Source organism: Pleurodeles waltl, chromosome 1_1 (assembly GCF_031143425.1).
Source record: "Pleurodeles waltl isolate 20211129_DDA chromosome 1_1, aPleWal1.hap1.20221129, whole genome shotgun sequence".
NCBI classification, from domain to species: Eukaryota; Metazoa; Chordata; class Amphibia; order Caudata; family Salamandridae; genus Pleurodeles; species Pleurodeles waltl.
This window is the reverse complement of record NC_090436.1, coordinates 222,140,629-222,158,069: the sequence shown is the minus strand read 5'-3', so window position 1 is coordinate 222,158,069 and position 17,441 is coordinate 222,140,629. Positions and strand designations below refer to the sequence as shown.

Below are 17,441 nucleotides of genomic sequence, written 5' to 3'. Positions count from 1 at the left end.
GCATCTTGAATTTCTCCTGTTTGAGGAACCAATTCAAAACCCTCAGGTCCAGGATAGGCCTCAACCGACCATCCTTCTTGGAGATCAGGAAATATCTTGAATAACAAACCTGACCCCTCTCCTGCTCTGGAACCAACTCCACTGCACCTTTTGATAAAAGGACTAGAACCTCCTGCTGCAACAACAGGAGATGGTCTTCCGACAGAAGGATGGATGGGGAGGGATGGGAGAGGGACGCTCCTGAAAGGGAAGGGCATACCCTTTCCTCACAATGTTGATGACCCAGGAGCCTGATGTGACTGACTCCCACATATGGAAAAACAAATAAGCCTTCCCCCTACAGGAGAAGAATGGGATGGAATGGATAGAGGACTAAGGCTGCTACCCCTGTTGCACCCCTCCGGAGGAAGAGGCATGGTGCTGCTGGGTGGCCCCTCTTGCCCTAACCCTACCCCGCCCTCTATAGGTCCTATAGGGGAGAGTAGCAGGTTGCTGGCTGGAGTCTACCCCATAAGGAAGAACCACACCCAAACCCCCTGAACCTCCTAAAGGATCTAAACGGGGTGGTGGAAGAAGCCTGCAAGCCCAGCGACTTAGCAGTAGCCCTGCTTTCTTTAAATCGTTTCAAGGCAGAGTCAGCCTTCGTGCCAAACAGCTCGTCCCCATCAAAGGGCAAGTCTAACAGGGTGGATTGTAAATCAGCTGAAAAACCAGACATGCCTCCTGGTCGCTACCGATGTACCCATTGCCCGGGCTACCAAGTCGGAAGTATCCAGTCCTGTCTGGATGATCTGAGTTGCCGCTGCCTGCGCATCCGCCAGAAGACCCATCACTTCCTAAGGCAAATCAGACTACTCAGCCTTGGCCACGTCCATCAAGGCATAGATGTACCTGCCCAAGACACAGGTTGCGTTGGCCGACTTCAAGGCCATACTGCAAGACGAAAAGGTTTTCTTTGCTGACTGTTCCATCTTTTTGGACTCTCTGTCCGACGGGGCCCCAGGGAAGGATCCAGGCGCTGTACGTGAAGAGCTCGAGGCCTGCACCACCAGACTCTCTGGCAAATCCCACTCTGGACAAGTGTCAAGCCCACTAGCGGAATCCAAGCCCTGGAAATCTCCCAGGGGCTCCTCAATCTCTCCTTCCAGGAGTTGCCTTCTGTATTCCTGTTCTTCCAACAGTCTCAGGACCTTTCTCCTGGAACACAACCTGGCGTCGACAAGGAATTTGCCGTCGTCTATGACCTCGGTTGACGCTGATCTTCCGATTCGCCCGACACCGGATCCGTCGGCGGCATAGACAGGCTGGCCCTCTTTACCGGCATCGACTGAAGCCATGGGGAAGTACACGGCGCCACCGGAGTCGCAGGTGCCACCGGCGTTGCAGATCTTCTCGGCGATGACATAGGCGCCAGACCTGCACCTCCAATCGGACAAAAAGGTATGAACGGCGTCGGTCTGCACGGAGCCGGAACGCCCAAATCAAATGCCATGGGGCCTGAGGGGCCAGCCGGTGCACCGCCAGGAACCATGGAGGAGAAGATATTGAACATCGCATTCAAGAACGCCGCAGGATCCGCCTTTGCAGCCGGGAACTCAGGATACACCGGCGGCGGCACTGGATACCCTTGCGGCGTCGGCTCCGTATACTCCTGCGGCGCCGGAGAAGGGTTTGCCTCTGAAAAAGCCAGCAAGACGTAAGGGCTCTGGCGAGGCTCAGCTTCATACACCGACGGTGCCAGTGAAGCCACAGGGCTCTGTGGCTGAGGCGTCACTGTCGGTCTGACCTCCCAGGACTTTCGACATCGAGCCGAAGGCGACCTTGATCGAGACCGGCCCTGCTCCGACAGACGTCTTGACTCATGTCGGCGCCTGGAGTCATGACGGCATCACTGTCTATGGCTCCTCGAAGATTTCGAAGAGGATCTCCAATGCCGTCTCTTTTCCTTTTTCTTGGACTTCGCCATGAACAGCTTTGCTTCACGCTCTTTCAGCGCCTTAGGGTTCATTTGCTGACATGAACCGCATTCCTCCACATCATGGTCGGAACTGAGACACCACAAGTAATCATTGTGCGGATCCGTAACAGACATACGGCCCCCAAATTTCCTACACAGTTTAAAACCGGATTTCAGTGGAGGAGACATGTTTTAGCAAAGTATCAATCAATCAAAGCAACAGTTGCTCCCTAGAGCCTGAAGAAAAAATGTTTCTCGAAGGCACGGAAAAAAGGGAACTGACGTCAGCACGATGGCGAGGACCTCTTATTGCCTCAGTGACATCAGACGGCATTGCATGGGTGTCGGGCAATTGTGACGTCCTCGTGCAGAGCTGGGAAGAAAATTTCCGTCGAATGCTGGCGCATTGGGAGAATTCATTAAGTGAGGAATTCACAGGTAGTTGTAGCCATCAGAAGTCCCTCTTTTAAAGAAACAAATTGAAGATTGAGAATTAGCTGATCTATAAAGCATGTTGGTACTATAACCTTAACTAAGTCGTGAAGCTGTTACACAGTCACAAAGGCTCTTAAAAGACAGCTTCCAAGGCACCTGTCAACATTAAATGTCAACATTAAAAAGAAACTGACAGACTTGTCCAAAAATGGAACTGAAAGCATGAAAGAAAGATCAGTGGGATAAGAACGATGAACTGTGAAAACTCATTGTAGGTAGCATTAAGCCCCCATTCCTCTATACAGTTGCCATGACCAGTCGAAATTACTATCGTAACACAACCGGAGAGTTAAGGGAGATTGGAACCAAGTATTTAGAAGGGATCGAGCCATACTAGCTCCCTGCATATAAAGCCAATAAACACAAAAGGGTATGGGGTTCACTAATGATACGAAACTATAACCACGGGAGATTATCCACAGGCTCCTAGACCTCGCTGGGTGTCAAAAACTTGGAGTGTGAGTGCTGTGGGATGTTGATGGATAGGGGGAGGGGTTATTTCCTTTACGGACTAGGTGTTCTCACACACTATATAGTGTCATGCTTCATCATTTGACCACCTAGCCCCACCCAGGTAGGACAGTGCCACCTGGGCGGACTCAACCTCACCGTTAAAGGAATGGGAGGGAGTGCGTAAATTATTTTTATCTGGAGTTAGTGGGACCCAGCTAAGCTAGGGGAAGATATGAAAACACCTAGGCAGTTACTGGTGTGTAATCTACACTTTTAATAGTGGTGTCTGCTGGTGTATTGAAAACAAGGGTGGGACACCAAGGTGAGAGTAAGGACTCACTGGGTCACCTATCTAAAAAATGTCCGACATGTTTCTGCCCTCTACAATGAGCCAAGGAAGGTCTGGGGGCATTCTTCAGGGCCTAGAATCCCTAAACGTCATGCAATGCACAAACAAACAATCGACCCTCAATAAGAGAGTGGGAAGGATTTATAACAATTGAAGGGGCCTACCCGTGGCAAGGAAATACCTCGCAGAGGCCCCAACATCTAAGGCTACTGGCCTCAGATTCCAGGAGGGGGAGTGTCCCCTTATAGTCACACTTACGTCAAAGGAGGCGCTCGCTGTAGAGGTCCAGCGAGGGGTCGGGATTGGCGCACAGCGAACGCCTACTTTGACGTAAAAAAAAAACTTGAAAGCTTTGTATATGTAAAAAATATCCCTTCTATCCCTACCCACACCAACATGTAACACTCTTGCGTTCATTGCACAGGCATTGACCACTGAAGTAAACAGAAAAGTGATGGATGGATGCTTAAATTATTCCCACCCACTGGTAATTAGAGGGCCGCATTCCAGTCCATTATTTTGCCCACTCCGTCACCTCAAATTAGACCCAGCCTTAATAAAATCCGACTTGGTGCTGCTCCAACAGGAACAGAGCATCTTGAAATGCCAGGCCAAGTCCTCTCTGAGCCGAAAACACATGCAACCCAAGACCAGTTTTGACCTGGGGGTGGGCTCTTCAGTTGGTGTAGCCTGGTTTCAGTGGCACAGAGCGCATGGGACTCATGTCTTAGCATAACAGTCGAGCCTAGGGCACCATGCTGAATTAAACAAAAACAAATTGATGGATGGATGCTTGAATTAATCTCAGCCAGACCAATGTGTTTTGTCCACCTGCCACCTCAGATCAGACCCAGCCATATGCAAATCACAAGTTGTCAGAACCTAATTCCAACCTCACAATATTTTTTAATGCACTCTCCCCAGCCCTTTTACATGACCCAACAGCACCCACCCTTTAGGGTGGACACTACAACTGTGTAACGGATGTGCTGTGGGACTGCTCTACCCTGCCTTTGCGGAGTGCAGCAGGGACACAGACAACATGACCCTTCCAGATGTGGCTGACACAGTCACCTGCATGATGTGTGGTGACTGGGCCATCCATCAGACGGTGAATACTCATTCTACTCCCCCGGGTCATGATCTCCGCACCAGGCTAGATCTGATTCTTTGCACCAACCAGCTGAGACCACTGATAACCCAATCTGAATGCCTGGCCCGTACAAACTCAGATCACTGCCCGCTGCAGACTTCTGTGCAATGGAGTGGGGGAGGGGGGGCTACAGTCGCACGACATAGGCCCGGATCTCAACAGTCATCATCCAGCCTACCCAAGCTTTTAAGCTTACCTGAAGAGTGCCCACGCATGTCAAAACTCAAGGTACACAGGGACAACCACGTTTGAACCTTCTCTACCTGCATCATAGGTCATCTGTAGACCGTGGTGTGATTTTCGGGCCTTGGAGGACGTCAGCCGCCAATAAAATCCAGTCTCCTGAATCCAATCCAGAAAACTGAAGGACTTTCTGGCCGCAAGAGAGCAATGGGGTTTGTGGTGTGTTGCGAAGCCTCAGACACTGTTCATGCTTGTTCCGCAGCCGCTTGCTGGGATGATCTCAACTTGATGGTCCTCTGCTTGTGCCGCTGAGGTTTGGGCACCAGCCACTCCCCAAGGTTGGAGTCCTCAGGTGTAACCTGTATCAGTCGTTGGCATGCAACAAGGTCCATATGTCCTACGTAGATAAGAAATATGGATTTTCTCCCAGTCACACTGTTTCACTGGGAAGAGAAGTGCATATTTGAAATTCAGTTCACTGAGGAACTGTTTGACTTTCAGGTAGGAGCCACAGAGTCACTGCACTTCCATGTTGAAATTGGGGTACACCGTGATCACTGCATTTTCACAGTGCCAGGGACCCTTCTCATGGAACTGCTGCAGCAGCAAGTCATGATCTCTGTTAAGAAGTCCTGCAATGACAGGACATGGTGGGGCACCCAGGGGAGGTGGTCTGCTAGGTACCAGATGCGTCCTTTGTATGGAAAGAAATTTCGGCACCTTGTCCACGAGTACTGGTGTCACCAGACAGTCCTCAAGGAACAGTCCCACACTGAAACTTCGGATCATTCAGGGAAACCCAGCAGAAGCCCATCTGTGTCCTTACAGCATAGACTGGTCAAAACTGTACTAATAACGACAAATTTCTCACACAGATCCAACATGTCAAACAGAGATTTATCAAGAGAGGCTATAATAATAAGATTCTCCTCAAAGCAGAAAAACGTATTATGAACATATCCAGAAAAGATACGCTGAGCACTAAATCTCGTAGAGACAACAAGAATCACATGGAACTGCTGTCATCTGTGACTCGATATACAGTTCATAGTCAGGTTATTTACAAAATCTTAAAACGCCACTGGCATTTGCTGACTAACATTCCGGGACTTATAGGGCACTTACCTAGAAACCCAAAGATTACTTATCACCGAGGAATGACACTTAGGGATCAACTTTGCCCAAGCTATGTTGCTGCCCCTAACTTAACTACATGGCTCCCTATAAAACCGCAGGGTTTTTTCACATGTCGTGAATGTAACATCTGTGCCTTTGGTTTGGATAAATCCAAAGAATTTTGTTATAACAATACCAGGACATACACTATCAAATATTTTATCAACTGTAACACGAAATTCGTGATTTATGTCTTAGGTGTGCATGCAATAAGATCTATGTGGGAAGTACCATACATCCTCTAAAACTTAGAATACAGGAACACATACGTGCCATTAGGAACAGTGACAGTAGATATCCCTTAACAACCCATATATCATTGGTTCATCCCAATGATGCACAGATTTGGTTCCAAGGGATAGAATGCATTCCTATACATCCTAGAGGTGGCAATAGGGAATTAAAATTACGCCAAAGGGAGGCAGCCTGGATCTGCCGCTTATGCGCGCTGGATTTGGATCATGAATTTCATTATTTTCTATAATACTGTGTCATTGTTTGAATTATCACTTCAATGCATCAATGGAATAATGGGTTACACCAATGGAATGACAAGTATCAACCGTGTTTTGAAATTATCTTACACATATTTCTGATGGTTTTTACTATATGATGTATCCAGATCTGGTCTATCAACCCATGGTCTGGGCAATATTCATCTACACTTTAGGAGTGATAAAATTTATAGACTACTACCTAATTTGATATTTGTAATGGTGTCGTATGCACTGAAAGATCTGTACGGATCTCCTTGTGCTGAAATTGTTGGACCCACCTACCATCATAATTTGTACATAGATTCCATTTACTTATCATTCATTTGACACATATGCAATATGTTAAGCATCAAACTAACTGTATGTAGCTTATGATTTGTACAGATTCTTTGGCGACTGACTTGTCTTGATTATTTTAATCATGTATTCTTTGCAAATTGGGTTTGTTGCCAATTTATCTGGCTCACTAGTGTTTTGAGCTGAAAAGTTATGAGGTTAATATGTTCTTTTTTCGACTTTTTCTCCCTTACTTCCTCTCTGTGCTTTCGTTTCCTTTTTCTTCTTTCCCTAATATTCTGTGGCATCCAGTCTGTTATAACAGGATTGTTGTTTCGATACCTACAAGATGGCACCAGTTTTTTAGTCCGTTTTCTATTTTGATCACCTGGTAGTACTTCTACTTCACGTTTCATCACTATGTTCTTTGTAATAATTTTATTCGAGAATACACCCAAGATAGCCGCTCGGTATTGCCCTTCGTATGTTTCTACACATTTTCATAAACTTTCACCGGACTTCCGGGGTCTGCACTACATTTGGAACTGGTGCATCCCGGCGGGGGTTCTGCTACAATACTTCGAGATCGTAGTTTTCTGCCGGCCCGGTTTCCACGAGAACGGGTGTTTCGACCAGGTTTACGGCCATGGACCTGATCTAAGTGTCAGTGCCAGCACCTTTTCTGCTAAGACATTTTTTTGCTCACCGCTTCTATTTGACACTGTTTGGGCCACTGGATGGTGGTGTTTTGACACCTGCGGGGCAATTTATTTATCTAGAATTTTTCAATTCGAGATTGCCATTAACTAGTATGTTTTTTACGCATATCTCATGACTTAATTTTGTTTATTTCGGATTTTTGATTCTATCCAATCACTATCCACCTATGGGAGTTTATCCCATCCACTATTTTTCTTCTTTAGTACGGGCCTTTGGACTATTAGGATGTGTCTTTTCTCCTCTGGATATATATATTCTTTCTTTATTATCTTTTATCTTCTTTCCCTTAACAGGGTAATTACAAATGACTTTTCATTGAACATTACTTACCATGACTGACCGGATACCATCTAGGTATGCCTTCCCTCTCTTATACTATCCATTCACACTGTCTTTCGGGTACCACTTCTACTATTGCATTGGGTAAAAAGTCCTCTTTCCCAGTTAACTACTTTATTTGGGTACCTTATCCAAACTCTCTTGGCTTAAACTCTTATTCCTTGCCGGTTCCGCCTATTTCACTGTCACATATTTGTGAATTCGCCACTTAGTTGTGAATACCAGGACACTTTTCACATACGTGTTTGTGTACATTTATGTTCCGTCGTATAATCCTGTCTTGCATGTTTTATGTATTTAGATTCTGTTGGTATGTTATGTGTATTTGTATGTTAGCAAAATGTTTTCTTTATACTATTATTCTATATCATATTACAGCCCTGAAGAAGCACTATGTTGATGGGCAAAACGCGTTGGCTGTCATTGCTATGTACCTTTTGCCGTAAAAATAGCACTGTGTGAATATATAACTTTGGAATTGGAAAGAAATAAATGGAAGATTTGCTTCATCACTACTACAGGAGAATTGGACTCTCTTTTACTGTATTCAATTACTTGCTCTTCAAGTGGTGCACCGCCTTCATAGTTTGTATCATTGGGCTTTCCTTTGCCTTTCAGGCTCCTTTTGCAGCAGGGACCTGGGCTGAGTTGCACACTACAGTTATTAGATTTGATTACTTACCTATCTGTGGACAGCAGGGTACACAAGGGGATTTTGTGCGTTATTTATAAGCCTGCTGCACCTCTTCTGTTTTGTTCAGCATAGACTGGTCACTTCGTCTCCCATATTCTTCAGTTTCTCCTGCAGCTCCAGCCAGCATAGTGAGTTTCATCACGACCAGGGTGAATTCTGGTTCATCTACTCGCTCAGCCATTTTGCGGCGATCCACCCTCATTAAGTTCACATTTAAAGAGATGGTATCAATCTGGGCCTCCAAGGAGGTTTTAGTGTCCACAATCGCCTGCGGGACCTTGATACTCGAAAAACAATGGTGATCCACCAGGAATCCCTCCCATGGAACAGCCCACAAAGCAGTCCTCAGCAACTACCACCAACAACTCAAGGAGGCCAAGAGAGCAGCCATCATGAACCACATCAACTTAGCAACCAACCGCACAAAATAACTTTTCAAAATAGTCAAAGAATATTCAAACCGAGCAGCAACAGAGAACACCATTCAGCCCTCCCAAGAAATATGCAACGCCCCCTCAGACTACTTCCACAGCACGATCACCACCATCTTCAACAACTTCGGCCCCCAACACACTATCTCCAACCTCGGCTCTCTCGACCCCCCTCAGTGCACATCAACAGCACTACCTCCACATGGTCACTGCTCACCACTCGTTCCATCTCAGCCATCATGTCATCCACCACCGGTTCAACTTCAGAACCAACCACATCTGCACGGAACATTTAAACATTATACTGCATTGCAATACTCATATTCCACAATAATGTAGTTTACACACTGTATAGTTTGTGGTGTATAGATGCCGGGTTTAATTCCGTTAACATGTTAGAAGCACATATAACGGAGCATGGTGCCTCACATCAGAGTCATATAAGCAGTGTTTGAATTGCTGTCATAGATACACAGTAGTAAGAGGGAGGAGTAAGCATGCATATATGTGTGGTTACGGCGCCAGAATCTTCAACTATGCCCTTCAATAGAAACATCTCAAACATTTTATAACAATGCTGTGTCACAAATATTTGAACTGGGAGTGGGAGAGTCAAGGTAAGGGAATGAAGGTATAGTTGGAGCTGGAAGCAGGTGATCCACGAGGTCGTTATCACATTTGAAGAGAGTGATAACTGCGCAGCAGCAGTTACAACATAAAGGTTAGTAAAAGAGTTGTTAATAATTTAATGGTGTGTAGTGAAGTGCCTAGGGAGGAAGTTAATGTAGGTGTGGTCTGTGGTCAGAGGCGCGAGCGAGGCTGGTAGTCTTGTAACAGCCACCGCATTTCCCGGTTCGACGGCTCATCTACACATATAGGCCTATCAGGTATTGATGTGTGGAAGTCAGCCTGCATTGTCTCCCAATTAGAAGCAATTGGGTAATTACGGATGCCAAAGATATCCTCCCGGTACAGAGCAATACTCTCTGCCTGTGCCCAGACCGTCATTGATTGTAGTCGTGAGCCATAGCGTGGTGGGTCAGATGAGCGCAATTTACAGGAAATGAGTCTCTTAGCTAAGATAAGGCCCATATCCAGAAATCAGCTCTGTGTTTTTTGCCCCTGCCAAAAAGTCCCAGAACGCATGCCTCCCAGGTGAATGGAATGGTTTGGTCTATGCAGTGCGCCAGATGGTGCACTCCAGTAGCAGTGTAAATGTGGGCATATCCATAACATGTGAAGGAAGTCTACATCTAAAAGATGACAGAGGGGGCAGTCTGCATCTGCACAGTTGAAGTATGTATTAATTTTGGCAGGCGTGAGATAGACCCTTTAGGTAATATAGTATTGAATTAGGAGAAACCTCGTGTTGTGTGGTATCCATGTTGGGCTTTCCAACAAATTGGATCATTATTTGTCTGTGTATGGTGCACCCCAATCAGTTTCTCAACAGTCTTGGAGTGTTGTGAGTGGTAGAAAGGTGTGCTGGTGCAATGAATATTCCAAACACATGTAATTATTGTAGAGTGAGGTGCATGGGAATTCCTTGGTCAGGAATCCCTGTGACTGTTTCAATGCTGCAGTGAGTGAACAATAAAGGAGGAAATCACCTGGAGGTTAACCAGTCTCTTTTATTAGGGTTTCATATGGAAGGAGTTTACTATTGTCAGAGTTCGCCGAAAGTATGGATCCCAGCAACATGCCACGGTATCAATTCTGCTACTGTACTGGTATGGAGGTCACGTGGGGTCCCCAGTAGGGTGATGGCTGGGGCATAAGGGAGTATCGCTTTAGTGATGAGTGAGCTTCTATGGAAGCAGCGGTGCACCACACATAGATGCGGAGGTTCGGGTGCAGGATTCCTAGCACAGGGGTTGAACAAATGTAGAATTTCTGAGACATTCCAAGGTGGAGACATCATGGCTGTGTCAGACAGGTGTTGGGAGACCAAGCACTGTGAAACCCACTGCAACTGGGTCATCAGATAATAGTTTTCTAAATCAGGGAGCGCCGAACCACCCTGATCTGTAGACCTGTATAGTTTATGAGTGATACTCTACAATGTGAATTATTCCAAATAAATTCTCGAATGGTTTGTTCCAAAGACCACAAAAAAGATGCAAGAACATACAGTGGAAGATTGACAAAATTGTAGGGCAGAGGAGGCAGGGCAACCATCTTTAGGACTGCCACTCGACCCATTTCCAATAGGGGTAATGACGTCCAGAAGACCATCCAGAATTTGAAAGATGCTGTGGCATGTAATAGGTCCCATCAAATAGGTCCGAGTTCAAATGATAGATTTGGATACAGAGGTATTTGAAAGTGTCAGGTTCCCAAGGCAGAGAAGTAGTGGCAGGTAGTGGGCTTGGATGGTGTGAACGGAAAAATACAGGAATCAGACCAGTTGACACGTAGTCCAGATAGTGATGCATAAGTGCTTAGTGTGCTAGTAATTGACATAGGGAATTAGGAAAGATCCTTCAAATATATGTATGAGGAGGTTGTCAGCGTAGAGGGATCTGGGCAGGCAAGGTAACCGTCAAGGGCTCAGGCAAAGAGGACAGGGGATAGGTGGCTTCCCTGCCGTGCGCCCCTCTCTACGTTAATAGGGGCAGACACAAGGTGTCCCGTTTTATCTCTGGCTGTCAGCGAACTGTAGAGCAGGTGTATCATTTCCATGAACGAGATCCCAGTCCAATTTGTGATTGAGTTTGGAGCAGAAAAGGCAATTCTAATGAATCAAATGCTTTTTCCAGGTCAAATACTAAACAGCCTGCCTGGGGCCAGCGGGCAGTGCATATTTTATAACTCGAAAGAAACGCCACTGATTGAGCAATGTGGTACGGGCCGGCACAGAACCGTTCTGGTCTGCACATACCAGGGTAGGGACCAGGTGCGCCAAGCGGTCTGCTATAATTTTATTAAGTATTTAGTAATCGGAGTTCAATACTGCCAATGGTCTATATTAGTGCAGTCGTCTCTGATCTTCATGTGGTTTAGGTAATGAAATTAGGTATGCGTTGGAGTGTTGGGGAGGCTTGCAGTGGCGAAAGCCTTTTTAGAGACGGCATGTAGAAGGGGTGCAAGTAGTGGGGCATATTTGTTCGTAAATACTACCGGTAATCTGTCCAGGCTAGGGGGTTTTCCTGTCGCAAGGGCCCTGGTGGTGCCCTGAATCTCAGTCAAAGTGATGGGTTATTCAGTTACAACCTTTTTTGGTGCGTAAACTGGGGGAGGGGTATGGTGGAAAGAAAGGAGTCAATGTCGTCCAGAGAGGATAACATGGTTGATTGATATAGTGTGGTATACTGGTGATAAAGTTCATTATGTACTTCGTGTTGTGTGTAAATTGGGAAATCTCATATAGTGTGGGGGTGGATCTCAGCTCTGGGGGAAGGAGTTCCAGATGCAGACGGCAAGAATAGAGAACCTGGAACTTCCCAATCTCTTCTTTTTGAATGAGGGAATTGTGAGGAGATTCGTATGGGTAGATTTTAGATTGTGAATGGGGGATGTATTTTTGTTTATTATAGATGATATAAAAGCAGGGCTTTTACCGTGAAGGGTTTTAAAAATTATGCTGTAGGAAGCTCGCCTATTGTGTGGTGAGCACCTATGGTATTATCACGCTCAAACCATATACTAAAAAAATGGAATGTGAATGATGGACCCCCACCCAGGTAAGTGAAATCTGTAGAGGGGAGATGGAGGAACTAGGAACCCCAAAAGGTAAGTACCAGAGTGCCCCCCCAGTGACAAGGCAAGAAGAGGTAAGCACCTGTTTTTTTCCCAAACCGACAGAAAAACTTTGTGAAAGGACTGTGCAATACCCAAGCAATACCCAAGGAAGATGGATCTAGACAGAGGAGGACTTGCAAATGAAGGGGACCAAGTCCAGTTCCAGTTGGACTGTCCACTTGAGGCAGGAGCCACTACTCACCCTTCTGGAGATGTGGGACCAGGTCGACGATGAAGACCAGGGGTTGGCTATGCAGCACAGGAGCAGAGGAAGAGTTCCAGAAGTGATGCACTCAATGCCCCACGTCGGAAAAAAAGTTGCAGTCCATCAGTGGTGTGGAAAAAACACCAATAAGCCTTGGCAAATGCAAGAGTCGCAGAAGAGAAGCTGCAGAGCTGCTGGAGACCAGGAAGATCCGAGGGGACTCAACCAAAGGAAGGGAGACCCAGGCAACCCCCAGCAGTCAGGAGAGCAAGAAGTCTTGGATGCAGCCCCCATAGGCAACTCTGAGGAGCGTGATAACTCCCCTTTCCATTCCCTAGTTTCGCACCAGAGCAGGGACTGAACCGGTGCAGACTGGTTTATGCACGGAGGACACCGAATGTGCCCTTCAAACCATACCAGTGGTTTGGGGAGGCTACCCCTCCCAAGCCATGTAACACCTATGTTCAAAGGGAAAGGGCCTCCCTTTCCCAAAGGAAATCCTCTGTTCTGCCTTCCTGGGCTTGGGCTGTTCAAGCAGCAGGAGGGCAGAAACCCATCTGTAGGATGGCAGCAGAGCGGGCTGCCCGGGAAAACCCTGCAAACTGGAAGAAGCAAAGCTAGGGGTCCTCTTAGGAGCCCCCAGAGTGCATGAAATCATACAACCAATGCTGGCAACAATATTGGGTATAATTCCGACATGTTTGATACCAAACATGCCTAGGTTTGGAGTTACCACTATGTAGCTGGACATAGGTAGTGACCTTTGTCCAATGCACACACTAAAATGTCTTCCCCCGCACTCAGGAAGTCCACAAAGCTGGAGTTCGTGTTGGCACCTCTGCTCATGCAGGGGTGCCTTACAGTGAGCTGGTGCAGTGACCTGTAGTGAAAGGGTGAATGCACCTTTTCACGCAGGCTGCAATGGCAGGCCTACTGACACAATTTGCACAGGCTCCCATGGGTCGCATAATACATGCAGCAGCCCATTGGGAGCCCTTGGTGCCCCAATGCCCTGGGTACCGTATACTAGGGATTTATATGGGGGAACCAGTATGCCACTTGTGGGGTGTAAAAAGTTAAGGACAACCAAATCCAAAGGAAGAGAACACAGTTACTGGGATCCTGATAACCAGGATCCCAGTAAACACAGTCAAAATACACTGAGATCAGGCACAAAGTGGAAGTAAGCCTGCCAAAAAAAGGGTATTTTCCTACAGATACAGCCAGTCTTTAAGATTGATCATTGTTCTACTGGTAGCAAATGAAGCATTCTAAGCAGTTTACAGCAGCTATTGGCTTTGACAATTTGTTTTGCCATGTTATACAGCAGTGTGGCAGGTGTTCAGCGTGGCTAAAGGTTAGTGGCGTTGAGTGTCAGAGTGGAGTGGGGAAGTAGAGTGTTGTAGAGTGGATTTGTTAGAATATCGTAGAGTAGATTTGAGGAGTAGAGTGTTGTAGAGTTGAGTAGAAAACAGTAGAGTTCAGTGGCAGAGAGTATCGTGGAGTGGGGTGGAGTAGGTTGTAGTGGATTTGAGTGGGGTGAGCTGGATTGGGGTCGTGTGGGGTGGATTGAGTTGGGTGGATTGAAATGGGGTGAGGTGGATAATATTGGGGTGGATTTGCGTAGGGTAAATTAGATTGGATAGGGTAGATGTTGTGGACTAGACTGGGGTGGATTGGATTAAGGTGGGGTGGATTAGACTGGAGTGGGTGGATTAGAATGGAATGGTGTGGATAAGAATGGACTGGAGTGGGGTCGATTGGACTGGGGTGGAGTGGAGTGTGTTGGGGTGAATTTAATTGGGGTGAGGAGGATTGGATTGGGGTGTGGTGGATTGGACTGAAGTGAGGTGGGCTGGATAGATTGGAGTGGGGTGGAGTGAACTGGGAGAGGTGCGGGGGATCGGATAGGGAAAGAGTGGGTGGACTGGAATAGAGTGTGGTGGATTGGAGTGGGTGGGTGGATTGGAGTGGGGTAGGGTGGATTGGAGTGGAGTAAAGTGACTGAGAGTGAAGTGGCGTGGAGTGGAGTAGAGGGGCCTAGAGTGAAGTGAAGTAGAGTGGCCTAGACGTAACCTGAGTAGACTTGGCTAAAGGGAAGTGGTATATATAGAACAGAGAGTGGAGTGGGGTCGAGTTTTGTTGAGTGGAGTGAAGTGGTGTAGAGTAGAGTGGAATAGAATGGAGTGACGTAGAGTGGAGTGGCTTAGAGTGCTGAGGAGAGGTGGGCGTAGAGTGGCACAGCGTTGTGCAGTGGTGTAGTGTGTTGAGGAGTGTTGACAAGTTGTGTAGAGTGTCAAGAAGTGGCCTAGAGTGTCAGAGCGTCAAGGAGTGTCGTAGAGTGTTGAGGTATTATGGGGAGTGGAGGGGTGTAGAGTGGTGTGGCGTAGTGTCGAGGAGTAGTATAGAGTGAAATGGTGTATAACAGAGTGGCACATAGTGGAGGGGAGTAGAGTGGCAGGGCATAGAGTGGAGTAGAGTGGTGCGGCATAGAGTGGGGGCGTAAAGTGGAGTGGCATAGAGTGTCGAGCAGTGGCGTAGAGTCTCGAGGAGTGGCGGTGCATACAGTGGAGTGGCGTAGAGCAGAGGGGCGCAGAGTGGAGTAAAGTGGCGTAGAGTGGAGTGCCGCAGAGTGCAGTACAGTGTCATAGAGAGGCATGCAGTGTCATTGACTGAAGTAGAGTGTAATGGAGTGGAGTAGAGTGGAGTTTAGTGGCGTAGAGTGCCATCAAATGAAGTGGAGTATAGTATTGTGGTACACTGGAGTGGCACGTTGTAAAGTGGAGTGGAGTGGAGTAGTGTTGTGGTGTGTCGTGTAGCAGCACGGAGAACAGAATGGCTGAGTGAAGTGGAGTGGAGTGCACAGAGTAGAGTGCTGTGCTGTACAGTGCCATGCCTGTACTTCCTCCTTCTCCCAGAACCATTACTAGGAAGTTGATGAGAAGACGCAAGTGGTTTGCAAGCCCAAGGACAATGCTACAAATTAACTAATTCCTCAGAAGCAGCTCGTGGAGAAGGAACTTAAAATATGTATTTCTGGCAGAGGGAGAGAGCACTGCAAAGAATGCACTAAGCAGGGTGGGGGAGGTTATGGTCTTAGTCTTCGTCATGGAACTTACAAATCACCTTTATTGGTTATTATTGCCCTATGAATACCTTCTCTATTAATCAATGTTGCTTAAGTAATTGACCACTTAATGTAGATAGTACAATGTTAATCAACACATTTTTATCAGGAAACACATAATGCGTTTTTGGAAAGACAGGTCTCACAGACCATTTCCTGTTTCTCACTATATGCTGCTATTCAAATTATGTAGACACCTACCATTCACAGGGCTGAAGAGACCGGAATGCGTGAAGAGATGCGTCCATACCAGCAAAATCCCAAAACTTTACATCATAGTCGTATCCACCAGTCACTAAACGAGCACCTGAAGGATCAAGACCCAGGGCAGAAACCTGAAATTTAAATGGTAAAAAAAAAAATATGTTAATATGAAAGAATAAAAAGAAATGTTAATAAAGTTCTGACAAACGTTTTATGTTCAAATTTGTGTTTTGTTCATAAAATTAATTTGCAGACTCAAAATAAGAGATCAAGCACTTTCCCATCAAGTTGGTCAAGCCTAACACCCTCCTGTGAGCCAGCTACCCATTTGTCTCTTACCACCAGGATGTCTCCTGGGGTCTGCTGAGAGTTATGTGGACATCAAGGGTAGCTCAATTAACAAGCACTGGCAAAGCTAATAGCCCTGGCTTAATTTTGGGAAATGTTTGAACCAGATGACCGCCCTTGTATTTGTTGTCATAAAAAGAAAATCCCATAAGGAAGCAACATTCTTTGCTACAAACATATGGAAGCTGGGATATGGCCTCTGTCCACAACACACTGCATTAGCAGAGTTAAATTGTGCTTTTAACTAAGTGTCATAAATAGACGTCAGAAGATAAAATTTCTGTTGTAAGAGTTGAACTTAGAAGGCATACACAGCAAACGACTTTAGACAAAGGTCCAGTATTGTCATTAAATTTATAAGAAAGCCTATGTGCTCATGTGTCTTTAATTCACAAACAGTAAAGGCTAAAAAATGAAGAGTATGTTATCATCAAAGTGAAACTAATTAACGAGCAACAGTGTTTTGTGAGTATCTTTACCACAGTCTAAGGAATCCAAACAAAAAGCACTTTCTAAACAAAGACACTAATAATCAACAATTATAAAGTTGTTGAGTCAGCAAAGTAACTACATCAAGGAACACACATTGGGCCATATGTACGAACACTTTTTCCCATAGACACAGAATGGGTAAAAACCTTTGCTACATCTGGCCCATTGTCTCTTGTCTAGCAACAGGACTACTAAAGCTCCATCTCCAAAACCTACTGGAAACACAAATTGAAAACTATAACCACCTCAAAATGTTGTGGTCTAGCAGAACAGCCCACTCAGGGACCAGCATACAATGAACACACATAAAATCTAATCGCTGAAGAAGGTCTACCAAAAACCCTCTTTCTGTCTTTATTTCTTTTTGTGTGTTTTTTAAGAACTAATTGCACTAGGTCCCCAAAAAATAATTGCGGTTTGTAGCCAGCCCTTAAAAACAGAGTATGTCTTAACAGAAACCATTCTATAGAACAGCAATTGATATAGCAATTTATGTACAGGTAACTGCATTACCTTATACATGCTAAATAATCATCACCATAAACACAAAATATATTTGTATAGAAAGAATGGGACTGTAGATTAAACTCAAATGCTGACT

The 17,441-nt window shown here is 45.9% G+C and overlaps 1 protein-coding gene across 1 annotated transcript in view; it reads right to left on the bottom strand.

The window, feature by feature from the left end:
* WDR70 (WD repeat domain 70) overlaps positions 1-17,441 on the bottom strand; it is a 1,287,307-nt gene that overhangs the window by 1,031,516 nt on the left and 238,350 nt on the right. The window contains exon 6 of the mRNA XM_069221254.1: positions 15,998-16,131. Coding sequence (XP_069077355.1) covers positions 15,998-16,131 — 134 coding nt within the window. The remainder of the gene's footprint in view (positions 1-15,997; positions 16,132-17,441) is intronic.